The 17,632-nt window shown below is 39.4% G+C and overlaps 1 protein-coding gene across 1 annotated transcript; it reads right to left on the reverse strand.

Annotated features, from left to right (window-relative positions):
* Nucleotides 1–2,012: 2,012 nt before the first annotated feature.
* On the reverse strand, nucleotides 2,013–16,988 carry LOC134658623 (protein FAM98A-like). The gene is made up of 11 exons (XM_063514276.1): nucleotides 16,849–16,988; nucleotides 14,979–15,211; nucleotides 13,906–14,039; nucleotides 13,006–13,141; nucleotides 11,138–11,292; nucleotides 9,672–9,872; nucleotides 7,685–7,771; nucleotides 5,857–5,984; nucleotides 4,926–5,040; nucleotides 4,385–4,538; nucleotides 2,013–2,179 (listed from the first exon to the last, which is right to left on the reverse strand). The coding sequence occupies exons 1-11, from the start codon at nucleotides 16,884–16,886 to the stop codon at nucleotides 2,013–2,015; spliced, it is 1,548 nt and encodes a 515-aa protein (XP_063370346.1). The 5' UTR covers nucleotides 16,887–16,988.
* Between the last annotated feature and the right edge of the window lie 644 nt (nucleotides 16,989–17,632).

Raw genomic sequence — 17,632 nt, forward strand, 5'->3', positions numbered from 1 at the left:
ATAACTAAATAGCATGATTCAAATATCCTGATGTCAGTGTCATTCGAATTGGCCCGTAAAACAAGAATTGTCTTATGAAAGCCTAAGTCCAATGATTTGAAATTGAACCTTATACACGATATATAAAGATAGTTTTTGATTGATATTTTTGAAATAATCACTTTGTATGTCGGCTGACTTTCGCAAGGTCTTATGACGCTTTTGCGTTTCGGAAGTGGACTTTATGTTGAAGATATAAGGTTGGAAATACAAAGAGTTTGCGAAAGTCAGTTGAATTATGTATTGATGTTAGCTACACAAATAAACAGGGATTATGATGTTGTGTAAATAAATGGAAGTTTAAATGTGAATGATTTTTTTTCCTTTTAAACCTTTGATTCCTTTCCTGTAACTTTTCTTTGATATTAAGGTTACTTTTTAGGGTTCCGTACCTCAAAAGGAAAAAACGGAACCCTTATAGGATCACTCGTGCGTCTGTCTGTCTGTCCGATATCACTTTTTGACAGCTTTTGTTAGAAAGCGATTTCTACTTGTATTACAAGGGTGAATCAACTTTTTCTTGTCACTCGTTGCCATGGTTACGTTCTCCTGGGTTACTTTAAAACCTGATTTTTATCATTTAAATTCACCAAACACGCTTTTTGGTGATACTTATAAACCCTTTCCATTGAGGGTAGTCTACCAAGCGTGTCAGAAGAAGGTGGTGGACAATGTCTTCTAACAAACTATGCTACTATTGTCTCTTGGCTGACCGGACAGTATAACAACAAGAAATAGTTGATTCACCGACAAGTTACAATCTTTTGAGAAACTGGCCCCTGACCTTCGGAAAATTAATAACCTACTACAAAAGTACTCTTTCTTCAAACTTATCGTGTAGGAATAAATAATAATAGGTAGGAATGAAATTCGTACACTGTAGTCTTTTATTTCATATATTAAAAAAACAATACATACAACAAAGTATGTTCTATTGAATTGTACATAATTATACATATAACTTGTGTATATGTTTCTATTGAAATCATTTATTGCTGATTTAAGGCAATTCGAAAACTCATAAATGGCTAGTTTCCATACAAAATTCATAGGTTTATTAACTGTTTTGGTGTATTTCAAAGTTAGGTCTAAAATGTTACTAATTTTCGCATTCGATAAATTCTAGCTTAAACAACTATAGCCTGACCAGTAATATATGATAATTGTCAAGAGGGCGCTGTTATTCTCATGTATAGGGTGACAATTCAGTGTAGTATGAAAAAAATAGTTTCAGTGAAATTCCGCAACATGGCGCACCCTCAATAGATCCTGGTTCACCTATAAACATTTTGAGATTTACAATAAATTTATTAATGATGAAGGTTTTATACAGTAAGTATAGTTGATTGTAAAGACAACAAACGCCTAAGGCCCACTTGCACCATCCCACTAACCCGGGGTTAACCGGTTAAACCTGGAGTTACCATGGTTACCAGTACAATTTGACACTAGGTTAACGGTTTAACCGCTTAACCCCGGGTTAGTGGGATGGTGCAAGTGGGCCTTAGTGTAAGGCCTGAGTGGACGCTCGAAGCGGAGCGTTCGGCGGGGCGTGCAGCGTGGCGTCGGACTTACAAGTAATATGAGCAGCGTGCAGCATCTTACAGTGAGCAGTATAGTTTGTAGCTTTCTAGTAGACCCTGAAGGCTTATCCTATTGTCTATTGTTCAGTAAAACCGCACGTGCTACTTACCTGCAAAAAAGGGTCCTGATTATTCTATTAGGCACCTGAGCGCGGGCTAGTCCAACGCTCAACAAACCAGTGTAGGTGCGCTCTCCGATAACGCGCCTTTGTTACGCATCTCGATGACACATTTTAGACTGGTTCTGTAGCGTTCGACTCGCCGGCACTCAGTAACCGAAGTACCGATTTTTTATGCAGGTGGTTGTGGCACGTGGCACGAGCGGTTTTTCTTAACAATAGACAATAGGATTAGCCTTCGGGGTCTATTAGAAAGCTACAAACTATAACTCTAACGCCGCCCCCTCCCCCCGTAGCCCCTGCCCGCCCCGCCCCCTCCCCCCCTCCGCTCGATGCGGTCGTCGTGCTCGTTCTGGTACCCCCGCCCCTGGTACCCCTGGCTCTGGTACCCCTGGTTCTGGTATGATTGGGTCTGGTAGGTTTTGTAGCCACCGCCACCTATATAAAAAAAAAATTAAAATTTAATCTGTTTATTTCATAAAATAAGCATGCATATTTACAAAACTTAACTACTAATCTTAAATTAAAAAGATTTTTTGAGTTAAGGAGTCTAGGTAGTCATATAGAATTAATTATACACTACTATTACATCTTTATTATATTGTTACAAGATAGGGATTCGATTGTTCTCTTATTTTAAAACATAAACTATAAGTAATGTATATGAAAACATAAACTATATGTAACCATTGACGTATATCTCAGGACGGACCTTAAGGGGCCCACTGATTACCAGTCCGCCGGACGATATCGGCCTGTCAGTTAAAACAATAAATAAGTTTTCGGCAAAAATTTCATTTTTGGTACAAGCTTTTATCGCTGACTGTACTTTTCTTACGACAGACAACTAACACTCATCGAGACAATTCTAAAAACCCCTAACACAATTAGGTTGCGTTGTTTCATCACAGACATCCTATGGCCACCTCCTGTCTCCATCATCAGATCAGCTCGATGGTACCATAATATTGCATTGTCACCCGACTTACATGTGTATGCAAAATTTCAGCTCAATCGGAAACCGGGAAGTGGATCAAATTTAACTTGCAAGATTCCATTACATAGTTACATACAGTTCGACCCTTAAACGAATAACGCATAGACAGATAGTCCCCATACGGCTGACCTGTCAAAAGTGAAGCCGAAACTCGATCGATGTGTGCGTGCGAGGCTCGTGTTTTACGCTCAGTAACACACACATATATACAAAAACGTGTTGCCAGTATATAGATATTTCTCTCAAAGTGGGGTATTTTAACCACATCCTTAACACTTGGTTATTAATAATTTGTATGTGTGTAGATTTGATTTTGTAGCATAAGCTTTTTATGTTCCTTTTAAGAATATTTTACATTTCTGTACTTTGTGAAATAAGTTTTTAATAAAAAACGGATACATTTTGACTAGTTTTATTTAAAATGTGCATAAAATAATACATAAATTGAAATAAAATAATGAAATACTTAAAAATATATATTTTTATGCAATTAAGCAAGGAACTTCAATTAAGCGTATTTATTTTAGAATGTAAACGTCATGTCTCATTTTGAGGAAAAAAAAAATCACTACACTGGCAACATTTATAAGAAATGGCGGCTGAAAAAACTTAGGATTTTTGTATTTACGATTACGTAAAAATATCACATTAAACTCGATACTTACGCGTGAAATGTAATGTCAGTCTGTTTGTTTTTATAATATGATGCGTTGAGACACCCATTCACAGCACAAACAACCATTTTTCCTGTGTTTTTGATTTTTAAACGGGAGGTGTACCCAAACCAATTTGACCTTGAGAACTGCCAGGCGGTTCGAATACGGTGACACGAGTGCGACGTGACGTCGCACTTGAAATGGCTTCACATGGTATGTACGAACACTCCATCTGTGCCTTATAAATCTATGGGTCGACCTAATAAATGTTAAAAAGTTGACAGTTCCGAACAACTGACAGGCCGATATCGTGCGGCGGACTGGTAATCAATGGGCCCCTTAACGGGTACTAAAAAGGGTACTAGTTCAGCGGTGTCACTCACGAATTGGCCTGATGACAAATTTTGAAATCCCTTTTATTATCGTCGGTACACTTGTACTGGTTCCGAAAAACACAATATTTCAGCTATACTCACAATTAACATTAAAACACGACCGAAGGGAGTGTTTTAAATCGACACGAGTTGCGAATTACCTATTCGCACGTGTATCGAACAACGTTTTACAGTAGATATGGCACTTTAAAGTTTCGACATACGCACGAAAAGTGCTATTTTACGCACTAGTGCGGAAAAGTAGCCCCATATGTACTGTAATAACTATTTTTTATTTATTCCACCACCTCCGCATTTCGTGGTAATTCTAAGATGTATGTAAATGGGTCAATCAACTATTTCTTGTTGTTATTCTGTCCCATCAGCGAGGAGACAATAGTAGCATAGATTGTTAGAAGAACTGCTGTACCATGTTCTACTAACATGCTCAGTAGATGTCCCATTATGGAAAGGTCTCATAACTACCATAAAATGCAAGTTTGGTTCATTTAAATACGAAAAACGTAGAATTTTAAGAGTGACTCAGGAGACCGTAACCATAGCAAAGTGTGACAAGAAAAAGTTGATTAACCCAAATGCAGTTTATACACCGTACCTTGGTTCTGGTAACCGGCCTGGTTCTGATAACCGCCGCCTCGGTTATCATAACCCCTCTGGTTGTCATATCCCCTGCCTTGGTTGTCGTAGCCGCCTTGGTGGTTGCCGCCCTGGTAACCCTGGTTGCCACGCAAACAAAAATAAACTTTATTCTGCAGACCATAAGGATACCTTTAAATCATGTAAGAATTAGTTTAAACGTAGGTACAGTTAGATTACGTCGAAAATTTAAAGGGCCATATGTACTGTAAAGCGTTGTACAGTCTGCAATAATATGTTACTCTTCGAAGGCCGCAAAAATATGTGACACGCTCTTATGGCTCTACAAATAAGATCGTGTCAGATATTTTTGCGGCCATCGTTGTGTAACACATTATTGCAGGTGACTGTACGATACATGTGCGAATTTCCTACTTTTCGCACATGTATCGTAGTGTACTCATTTCAGACTCTATTCTTATTTACCTGGTACTGGTTGCCCTGGTAATTTTGGTTCGTAGTGTACTAATTTCAGACTCTATTCTAGTATTCTTATGTACCTGGTACTGGTTGCCCTGGTAATTTTGGTTGTTGTTGTACCCGCCGGGCGGGACCTCGTAGGTTTGGTAGTTGCGGCTCTGGTTCTGGCTGAAGGCTGCCGGGCCGGTTTGAGGTCTGAAATATAATGACAGAATAAATATTTGGGGACAACCTCAAACAGATCCACAAAGGCGACTCTAGCTGTAAGCCTGAGGCACATATGCGGTTGGTGCTCTGTGATTTAAGCAGAAATTACGAAGCTTAAAAATATCTACTATGAAATATTGCGTTTATGTATAATACAATATTTTTTTGGATGAAATGTAAGGAATCGAATGGTACTCTTACTTTTATCGTTTTTGAAAGTTAAAAAAAAAACTTAAATTTTGAAATTTTCGGGTCCTGTATTTTTGTAATTTTTCAATATTTTATTTTAATATTCACATTTCACATTATTGTGATAAATTGCTCGTTTGCTATCTATTTTACTAGATTTTGTTATAAAATTCAACGTGTGTCATCATCCCTATTATGGGAATAAAATAAACAATAACAAACAATATAAATCAATTTTTAGGGTTCCGTACCCAAAGGGTAAAAACGGGACCCTATTACTAAGACTCCGCTGTCCGTCCGTCCGTCCGTCCGTCCGTCCGTCTGTCACCAGGCTGTATCTCACGAACCGTGATAGCTAGACAGTTGAAATTTTCACAGATGATGTATTTCTGTTGCCGCTATAACAACAAATACTAAAAACAGAATAAAATAAAGATTTAAGTGGGGCTCCCATACAACAAACGTGATTTTTGACCGAAGTTAAGCAACGTCGGGCGGGGTCAGTACTTGGATGGGTGACCGTTTTTTTGCTTGTTTTGCTCTATTTTTTGTTGATGGTGCGGAACCCTCCGTGCGCGAGTCCGACTCGCACTTGGCCGGTTTTTTTATTCTTACCGTTGGTCGCCCTGCCCCTGATTGTACCCGCCCTGCACTCGGCCCCCGCCCCCTCGCCCGCCCCCGCGTCCGCCCCCGCCCCCGCCCCCGCCACCACCCATGCCGCCTCCGCCACGACCGCCGCCTCCCTGATTAACAAATGAAAATGAAATGAAAATGAAAAAATCGTTTATTGGTCAAAGTCTTCGATCAACACGGAAGGGATGCGGCATTCGCACTATTTCCCCTCTGCCTAGGTACAAGATCAACTGATCTAGCGCGGGTAATAAAACTAGTTGCGCTCGGATTTTTAACTAGACCGAGTCCAGACGCGCGAGTGAACACAGCAGCAGAAAAATGCCTAATTGCTCGGTTTTTTGTTGTAAAAAGAGGTCGGGGACATCAAATTTACAAAAAGAAGGTGTTACATTTCACATGTAATATTTTTTTTACATGTCTAACGTTTAATTACATTTAAACACAATTATTATATTTTAGTCTCATGTAATAGCTGGATTTATCGATTTTGCTCGCCCAGTACAAATTGCGGATCGGTCGAGCGACAAATCCGACTTCTCATCTCTCAGAAAACAATAAAATTCTTCGATGTAAATGTGTTAGTGTGCGTGTTGACACACTTGTGACTCGTCCGTACACAAAAAGAGATCGAGGTTTGCAAGATTTGTCTTTGACGTGTGTCATTTTCTATGTACTTGTGTCTTCATTACAGATTGGATTTTGTATGTAAGTGTGTGATAAGTGCGACTGTGTGCACGTTCCCCCCCGCGAAAAATGGCAGAATGATTTGAATGTCAAGATATCGCTTGGGCCTATCCCTTCCGACGTGTCGGAAGCCCGTGTTGATCGAAGGTCACTACCTTCTATCTATTATTCTATTATGATATCTATTTCAGTTTATAATATTGATACTATTTCTCGCCAGTGTCTGCCTGTGACCACGAACGTAACGTCACGTTCGAAACAGGCATGTTGCGGATGCAGATTTTTTGACATCCGCGGACGCGGATGCGAATGCGGATATTTAAAGGCTCACATCCGCGGATGCGGATGCGGATGTCAAGATTAGGTACTTAGAAAACGTCAAATATTAAATTTTTAGTATTTTTTTATTTAAAAAAAACGAAACGTTTAGTATTTGAGCAAGAATATAGGTGTGTTATATTTAATAAACAGTAACTTGGCCGACTTTTCTGGATCTAGACGATTTCGTTATAGGTAATGACGAAATTACCCAGCACTTACGCCGCCGCTAAGACGTTCCTGTACCAACTTGTTCGACATCCGCATCCGCATAAGCTCCGCATCGATTTTAAGCGGATGCGGATGTCGAAAATAATGCGGAAGTTCCGTGGTTGCGGATGCGGATGTTTGCAACATCCCTGGTTCGAAACGTCAGGCCACACGTGATGTACCTATCAAAACACTGTTTAGAGTGAATGAACGTTTATAGTTTGTAGCTTTCTAATAGACCCCGAAGGCTAATCCTATTGTCTATTGTTCAGTAAAACCGCACGTGCTACTTACCTGCAAAAAAGGGTCCTGATTATTCTATTAGGCACCTGAGCGCGGGCTAGTCCGACGCTCAACAAACCAGTGTAGGTGCGCTCTCCGATAACGCGCCTTTGTTACGCATCTCGATGACACATTTTAGACTGGTTCTGTAGCGTTCGACTCGCCGGCACTCAGTAACCGAAGTACCGATTTTTTATGCAGGTGGTTGTGGCACGTGGCACGAGCGGTTTTTCTTAACAATAGACAATAGGATTAGCCTTCGGGGTCTATTAGAAAGCTACAAACTATAACATATTATAACAGTGTGTCTGTTTACCTGCGGTCCGGCGGAGCGCTGCTGCCACGACGGCATCTCGGGCGGCGGGGGCTGAGCCTCGTTAGGGCGCCCGCCGCGGTCCGGGACCTGCGACCATTATTATAATAACTAACATCCCTTAAGGGCCACTTGCACCTTCCCACTAACCCGGGGTTAAGCGATTAGACCGTTAAGGGCCACTTGCACCATTTACTAACCCGGGGTTAACCAGTTAAACCTGGAGTGACCATGGTCACCAATACAATTTAACACTGGGTTAACGGTTTAACCGCTTAACAACGGGTTAGTGGGATGGTGCAAGTGGGGCTAATAAATCTAATACCTTTAAACGAGCAATTCTTGCTTATTTATTTATTTATTTATATGTTTATTAAAAGATAAAAGATAGTTTATTCAAGTAGGCATAATTACAATGCGCTTATGAACGTCAAATAAAGCTAGGTAGACCGGCTCCAACCCTACACCTCTGCCCCGAGAAGATTTAAATCCCCCCTCAATTGGAGGAGGGTATCCCAATATGGGACCGGCAACAAACTCGGCGGGACACATCTTTTCAAAAAAAAATTAAATCTTATAATTAACATGCATTACGAGAAAATAAGGAAAAAGAAACACAATTTAAATTACTATAGAATTCATGCAATTATACACATAAGGTGTAATAGAAATTAGATTTAAAAATATATACACATGTATATATTGAAAAAGCTACGTATTTGTATGATTCCATGTGGAATCATACAAATACGTAGCTCTTTCAGAAAACATGTCAAATACTTACGAAAGGAAAAGAAAATATAGTTATTAAAATAAATGGGATAATAAAATATATATATAATATATTTCGGGGATCTCGGAAACGGCTCTAACGATTTCGATGAAATTTGGTATATGGGGGTTTTCGGGGGCGAAAAATCGATCTAGCTAGGTCTTATCTCTGGGAAAACGCAATTTTTTGAGACTTTATATGTTTTCCGAGCAAAGCTCGGTCTCCCAGATATTAAATAATAATGTGAGCCTATATACGTCCCACTGCTGGGCACAGGCCTCCTCTCATGCGCGAGAGGGCTTGGGCTATAGTCCCCACGCTAGCCCAATGCGGATTGGGGACTTCACATACACCTTTGAATTTCTTCGCAGATGTTTTCCTTCACCGAAAAGCTAGTGGTAAATATCAAATGATATTTTTCACCGTAAACCGTTAACCTAGTGTCAAATTGTACTGGAAACAATGGTAACTCCAGGTTTAACCAGCTGAACCCAGGTTAGTGGAATGGTGCAAGAGGTACTAACAGTAACGGGAATAACAGTGGCATGATGAAAGGATGTACAGTCAGCAGCAGAAATTGCTAAGCGGGCCAAGTGTTCAAAATGATCTTGACGCGACTATGCACTTTGAAGTAAATATGGGATACTATATTGCTTAGAGACGTTGCGGTTAATATGATAAGCAATAAAAAACATTAGAAAACGTGGGGGGTCCCCTTAAGAGAATAAGAGCGTGTCAAGGTAATTTTGAACACCTCGCCCGCTTAGCAAATTCTGCTGCTGAGTGTGTGGAATGATGGATGGAGTTGTGATGGATAGTTGGAAAGCTTAATGGATGACTGGATGGAACGATGAAAATTATTTTAATAGTACATATGGGGCTACTTTTCCGCGCTAGTGCGTAAAATAGCACTTTTCGTGCGTATGTCGAAATTTTAAAGTGCCATATGTACTGTAAAACGTTGTTCGATACACGTGCGAATAGGTAATTCGCAACTCGTGTCGATTTAAAACACTCCCTTCGGTCGTGTTTTAATTTATCGCAACTCGTTTCGAATTTCCTCTTTTCCGCCCTTGTATCGCACTTATTCGCACGTGTATCGTACGTTTTACAGTCCATATGGCACTTTAAACTTTCGACATACGCACGGAAAGTGCTATTTCCCGAACTATTTCGGGAAATAGCACATGTATTATAAAAAATATTTCTTCAACATACCTGTCCAATAATAACTTTGTTGACATCGCTCTGCGTGTTTTTCCTGACGCTCGCGCTTGACGTTTTCTCAACTTGCAACAACGACGTCCTGGCTGCTAGGAAGTCTGACAGTTTGACGTCGGGTTTGATTCTCAGTTGGTCACGTTTCGGCCGGTACGCGGATTGGATGACGTCTTTCTTAGTTTTGAGGCGGTCCGACCACTGGAAAAAAGGTGTCATTGTAATGAATAGGCGTTACTTTGCGGAAATCCCAAAATTACATAAACAAATTAGATAAGCACAACGCAAATTCTACTCAACACGGAAAACTCTGTTGATGACTCTGGATACAGGCATTATCAGTTATTTCAACTGCCTGCCTGCTTTATGCGAAAAGCGCGCGCGGATTAGAAAAGTAATATTTCGGTTTTATTTTAATTAAGGTTTCATTGTATCCATTAGCCCATGCCTGGCACTGCCTTTTAGCTGATTTTTGACTATTTTCCTCACAATCAAAGTAAAAAGTGCAACATAAATAGACATTTTATCCTCGACTTTTATCAGTCCTCGCCTCACTCGTAACCCTAATTTGCCTCGTTTTTCACATGCCTACTAGCTCATTTCTGTCTATTTTACTCGCAATCGAAGTGAAAAGTGGAGCATAACTAGCCATTTTATCCTCTACTTTTATTAGTCCTCGCCTCACTCGGCCTCTAAAACTGCTTGAGATAAAATGAGTTCTTTTTCCAAACTACGCAACGGATTTTTATGCGGTTTTTTTTCATAGATAGAGTGATTCAAGAGGAAGGTTTATGTATAATTTGTTAACCCGTGCGAAGCCGGGGCGGGTCGCTAGTAAACTATATTTGTAATAGGGTCAATCAACTATTTCTTGTTGTTATTCTGTCCCATCAGCGAGGAGACAATAGTAGCATAGATTGTTAGAAGAACTGCTGTACCATGTTCTACTAACATGCTCAGTAGATGTCCCATTATGGAAAGGTCTCATAACTACCATAAAATGCAAGTTTGGTTCATTTAAATACGAAAAACGTAGAATTTTAAGAGTGACTCAGGAGACCGTAACCATAGCGACGTGTGACAAGAAAAAACCGGCCAAGTGCGAGTCGGACTCGCGCACGGAGGGTTCCGCACCATCAACAAAAAATAGAGCAAAACAAGCAAAAAAACGGTCACCCATCCAAGTACTGACCCCGCCCGACGTTGCTTAACTTCGTTCAAAAATCACGTTTGTTGTATGGGAGCCCCACTTAAATCTTTATTTTATTCTGTTTTTAGTATTTGTTGTTATAGCGGCAACAGAAATACATCATCTGTGAAAATTTCAACTGTCTAGCTATCACGGTTCGTGAGATACAGCCTGGTGACAGACGGACGGACGGACAGCGGAGTCTTACTAATAGGGTCCCGTTTTTACCCTTTGGGTACGGAACCCTAAAAAGTTGATTAACCCAATAACATGTTACCTCAAAACTCTGCACCGTACACTCAAGCCTAGTGATCAATGTTTCTCTCCGCAGCCTGTATTCATCATACATCTCCGAGAAGGCTGTCTCTAGGGCCTTCCAATCTTTCTCCGTCATGGCTTTATTGTATAATGGCTTGCCTACCAACTGTTGCCCTGTGGACAGAAAAAAAGAATTATGAACCATCTTACACAAATGTACTTGTACAGTCAGCTGCAGAGAAAACCATGACCTAGTTCTACAGTAAACTCAATAAGGATTGTGTATTGACATCCAAAACTCAGAAATAAATCATTAAACTCAAATTAAACTTTCGTGAGACCATAGAGAAATATAGTAAGACAAGAGTGCTCACTGCACTCAGCAGTCAGCATCAGTTCAGACTATTAATTTCAGTGTCTACATCTAACATTGAGTAGCGGAACTATCAGTACTGCTACTTGACAATAGATGTAGCACCGACCGGAAAGTCTTATCTCAACAGCATAAGACTTTCCGGTCGGTGCTACATCTATTGTCAAGTAGCAGTACTGATAGTTCCGCTACTCGATGCTAGATGCTAGTCTTTTTGGTACTAAAACTGATGTATGGAGTGAACACTCTTATGTATTTTTTTCTCTATGGTGAGACATATTTTACAATATTTAGAGTATAATTTAGACCACCGAAACATGTCGCCAATAGGGACTAAAAATTCAACTGAGTGTAACATAATATTTCAGAAACAAATATTTGTGATAAACACACAAATAAATGCCGCACTGGGATTCGAACCTGGGACCTAAGCTTCGTAGGGTCACTGATTAGGCTAGGAGGCTGTTCTAAGCAGTTACAGAAATCAATAAAACATCACTAAGGCCCACTAGCACCATTCCACTGACCCGGGGTTAACCGGTTAAACCAGTGTCAAATTGTACTGGAAGCCATGGTAACTACAGGTTTAACCGATTAACCCTGGGTTAGTGGAATGGTGCAAGTGGCCCTAAGATGTTTATAGACAATGCAGGCTGAACTGTAATAAGAGTAGATTTTAAAATTTGAAACATAATTTCAAAGGATTTACAGATGTAGTGCATAATTGTTTTCCATCGTATTTTCTCGGAAAGGTTCGTATTTGTTATAAGTCATGTAAGTTCAGTCAATTCGGTTCTTTTTGTACCGAAACTAACTGAAATAGAGGACACGTTCGTAAGTTTCCGTGAAAACACGATGGAAAATAATTTTGCACTACATCTATATTGAAATTGAACTCAGGGGGTGAAAAGAATGTTGTAAGTTTTTAAGAGCCAACAGGAGTGGTCATTTCTCCATACAAACGTACTCGACTGTTTCCTCCGTGGGTTTTGAAGCTAGAGCAATGATTTTTTCAACACAGATTAACATTGTCAATATCTGTGTCGGACCGTTTTGCTTTTTTTGATATTTTTGTTTTTTAAGGCGCTAGAGCCCTTCAAAAATGGTCAAAATGGCCTAAAAGACTATGCCGCAATGAGAGGCGTGCTATTCAAAACTGATATCAATTAGTCAAAAAAGCAAAACGGTCCGACACAGATAATGTCATTATCATTTAGATTTCGAAATTTGGTTACGATTGATTAAGTTTTGGAGGAGGAAACAGTCGAGTACGAAACCTCGATTTTTGAGATTTTTACGCAGGATTTTTCGCCTTGTCCTTATCACACTAGTTTTAGGAGCCGCTTCCGTTAGCGAGACGGGTATATTTACCTAAAATATTTAAATCTTAGCTCCTGTTGGCTCTTAATGTAATCTCCGGCAATTCTAATGGCAGAGTGAACTGGCCAGAGTAGAAGTGGACTAGAAATACTAGAATATTAGCACTATAAATTCTATAAAAGCTTAATAGGTACCTTCTTTCTGTATCGTGTCCTTGAGTTTCGACTCCAACTTGGAAAATAACATCTCAACAGTAATGTTGGGTGGCGGTTTGTTGAACTTCAGCGCTATCAGGATTTCCTTCAGGTCCTTGGCGGTGGGAGATTCTTGCTGAAGAAAAAAGCATATTAAAAATTACTAACACAAACTGTTGGGCACCTTTATATAATTGTTTATACTGGCTTGGTTGCATAAAGCAAAACTATTCAAGAGCAATAAAATTATAAAAAATAAAAAACTTAACTGGACTATGTACTTTTTTAGGGTTCCGTAGCCAAATGGCAAAAAACGGAACCCTTATAGATTCGTCATGTCTGTCTGTCTGTCTGTCTGTCCGTCTGTCCGTCTGTCTGTCCGTCCGTATGTCACAGCCACTTTTCTCCGAAACTATAAGAACTATACTGTTGAAACTTGGTAAGTAGATGTATTCTGTGAACCGCATTAAGATTTTCACACAAAAATAGAAAAAAAAAAATTTTTGGGGTTCCCCATACTTCGAACTGAAACTCAAAAAAATTTTTTTCATCAAACCCATACGTGTGGGGTATTTAACTTATCTTTCAAAGTGAATTAAAAATCAAATAAATCACGTGCGTTGTATGGGAGCCCCACTTAAATATTTATTTTATTTTTAGTATTTATTTCGTTGTTATAGCGGCAACAGAAATACATAATCTATGAAAATTTCAACTGACATGATAGCTATCATAGCTATATCATGAGTGAAATGAAAAATAAAAAAATTGTCATGAGTTACAGCATCACGGAACCCTAAAAATTAGGTATATATCCTTATCAAACACAGACAACAGGTTAAATTTGAAAGTCTAGAAAACAAAGTATTGTGTATTTGCAAAAATAAACTGACAACTTACCATGACTATTTCCATCCCCGGTTTCTCTTTAGGGCGATCAACGCCTACAATCCTAGCCGCCATCAGCTCTGAGATCAAGTAGTCGAGTAACAGGATTTTGTCTTCCTTCGTGTCCAGGCGAGAGGACATGTGACCTGGACAATGTTCAATAAATTTAACAGCTATTTCCATACACCGGACAATAGTGTCTGAAACTGTTGTGAGTGGAAACCGATTTAAAAAAACCGGCCAAGTGCGGGTCGGACTCGCGTTCCAAGGGTTTCGTCCATTAAGTCCGACTCACGCTTGACTGCACATTTCTAATAGGTTTTCCTGTCATCTATAGGTAAAGAACTACTTTGTGTATTTTTTTCAAAATTTTAGACCCAGTAGTTTCGGAGACAAAGGGGGTGGGGAATGGTCGGCCAGACAGACAGACGCACGAGTGATCCTATAAGGGTTCCGTTTTTTCCTTTTGAGGTACGGAACCCTAAAATAAATAAATAAAAAATTCGTTTATTAAAAGAAAGAAGATAAAATGACATAACTAGGTGCGAGTCGGACTCGCGCACGGACGGTTCCGCACCATCAACAAAAAATAGAGCAAAACAAGCAAAAAAACGGTCACCCATCCAAGTACTGACCCCGCCCGACGTTGCTTAACTTCGGTCAAAAATCACGTTTGTTGTATGGGAGCCCCACTTAAATCTTTATTTTATTCTGTTTTTAGTATTTGTTGTTATAGCGGCAACAAAAATACATCATCTGTGAAAATTTCACCTGCCTACAGCCTGGTGACAGACGGACGGACGGACGGACAGCGGAGTCTTAGTAATAGGGTCCCGTTTTTACCCTTTGGGTACGGAACCCTAAAAATATATCCTGAAGTGTCATTCTATGGAACTTGCTAACTACATACGTAAATAAAAGTCACTAGTAAATTGACATTCAGAGACAATTTTAATATGGCGATGGCGGTTTGTTTAAATAGCAAGTTCCATAGAAAGACACTTTACCTATCTATTGGTTTAAAGTGACGTCAAACCATTAAACTGGAACTTTACGGATCGGCCTGTATATCAATTTAAACATACCTGTAACTAGATTCTTATAAGGACACCCCAGCTCCTTCAAAAAGGAACTAAGCTCCAGCAGGAAAGAACTAGATTCATCCGGATCATTCATCATGTTCACCGTCTCTTCAAGGTTACATAGCTTCTTCAGCTCTTCAGCGAGGATGTGGATGAGTTTCGTGTATTCCAGGGATTTTGGGCCTCCTTCGAGCGCTTTGGCAAAGGCAGCTTCGTCGGTGAGCGGGCCGGTGTAGCTGAAAAGTGAACGCAATTGTTAGGATTAAAGTTCTAATTTGAAGATTTCTGTTATGCGCTAACAGGATATGTGACATGTATATTTTGTGTAATAGCATGAACCAATGAAATGAAATGGCCTTGAGGACAACATTTGTAACATGTAGATAGAATGCACTTTAATTTTTAACAAGCAAAAATGTCTGCGACCGACGCCTTAGAACAAAATAATTTAAAAGTGGAAAAATTATTGTCTTGGGTGAGACTTGAACTCAGGAGGCAGAGGAGACATCCTTGCACATCCTCACAGAGTACCCTTGCCTAATGCGTACTCGTGACTTAATCCTGGGCGGACACATATTGCGCCTGGAGGAGTTAAAGTCTCTCGAGATCAAAAAGATCCTGCAGCTGTTTGAAGTTGCAGGTTTGGATCGAGAATTGTAGTAGGTGGCGATCACAATAGATCAGCGATGGTTGCAGTGATACATAGGTTTTGGAGCCTTATATTATAGCTTTTTGATTGGCGGGAAAATGCAAACGACAGGGTTGAGTGGAGGAAGGGAGGGGAGGCCTTTGCCCAGCAGTGGGACACTAAACCAGGCTAACGAAAAAAAAATATATATATATTATAGCTCCTAACAACAAGAAGAAGAAGAGCCTTGAACTCCAGAGGCCATGAGTTCAAGTCTCACCTAAGACAGTAATTTTTCCACTTTTAAATTTGTTCTAAGTAGAATGCACTTTAGCAACAGTGTTGTTTGATGTGTGCAATAAAGAGTGATTACAGATTTAGGTTCTTATGGGCTTTTTCTAAAATAAATATCGAAAACCCGATTCTTTCAAATCTGGACGTTCTTGGGCTCATTCTACTCAGAATCGACAGCACTCTCCATCCTACCATTAAAAAAAGATGTCCCAAAATTTTGTATGAAAATTGTACATTCCACTACGTCATGTTACATACAAGTGACAATTTTTCTCATACTAAAAACGTGACGTATTGGAATGGACATTTTGGGACATCTTTTTTTAATGGTAGGATGGAGAGTGCTGTCGATTCTGAGTAGAATGAGCCCAAGAAGGTCGAGATTTGAAAGAATCGGGTTTTCGATATTTATTTTAGAAAAAGCCCTTATTCATCTTTTCTGTGTCACAAAATTGGTAAAACAATTGTCCACAAATTTGTTATGGTTTGGTACAACTGGAAACTATATTGGACCTACCATATGTGTTAGGCGATTAAAGTTACAACTTTGTTTTTCTGTTTTCCGTAATTTATTAGTTATTTTTTGAGTGCTGTATTAACACACCATATCATTATTACAACAACAAAAATCGTGCAATAGGTCCCAAAATGAACTTCATTCAGAGATAGTCCACTGTAATTATAACAACTGAGGTATAAATTAAAAGCGCAGGTATTAATATTGTTCATATTATGATCTATTTTCAGCGATACAGATAGATCACAATCACACACACAGAAAATCGGCACAAATGGATCAATGTTTTATAACCTATACGATTTACACCTACAAATATTCGAGAAGTCTGGTACTTGTGTGTGCAAAAACTTGTGCGTCAATTATAAATTATTATATCAAGCAAATACACATAAAATTGTGCTAAAATACACAACATACGGGCTAAAACTTACCCCAAATCGTTAAGAGAGTCCAATATGTCATTATCCATCTTTACGACGGGTTACACTTACAAACAAGCTAGATATTTCTGTAGATTTGCAACTACGTGTTAAGACTAAAAATAAGACCTAATTAATATTAATGATCAACAGAGATATTCTCGGACTTTCTTCCGACTTTTCGTCGGCTAATTTTTGCGCTGATGCTACAGTAGGCTTTTCACCAAAGAGTAAAGTATTCACACTTTTCTTTTTCTCCAGTCAAACTTAGTATTGCCAGGCTAAAAAAAATATTGTTTTTCCTTGTCACCGTCTCACATTTTTTTTATTCCCCACCATAAATTATAGCTGGTCAAGCAAATCTTGTCAGTAAAAAAAGGCGCGAAATTCAAATTTTCTATGGGACGATATCCCTTCATGCCTACATTTTTCAAATTTGCCGCCTTTTTCTACTGAGAAGATCTGCTTGACCAAGTATAGAGTCTGTGCGGAAAGAGAAGAGTGGTGGAATCACGGTGGAATGTATGAGGCCCAATACATTCCACGACTTTTCTCTTTCCGCACAGACTCTAGTATGGATTATGGTGGACAACAAATAAATTCGACCAATCATAGTGTCGCATTGCCTATGTTTTGTCCCTCACGGAGGCACGCGTATACTACTTCTCTAGGATCCTACCTTTTATGGTAAACTTGGTCAACCAGATCTTGACAGTAGAAAAAGGCGGCAAATTTGAAAAATGTAGGCGCGAAGGGATATCGTCCCATAGAAAATTTGAATTTCGCGCCTTTTTTT

The sequence above is a fragment of the Cydia amplana genome, chromosome 23 (assembly GCF_948474715.1).
Source record: "Cydia amplana chromosome 23, ilCydAmpl1.1, whole genome shotgun sequence".
Taxonomy (NCBI): domain Eukaryota; kingdom Metazoa; phylum Arthropoda; class Insecta; order Lepidoptera; family Tortricidae; genus Cydia; species Cydia amplana.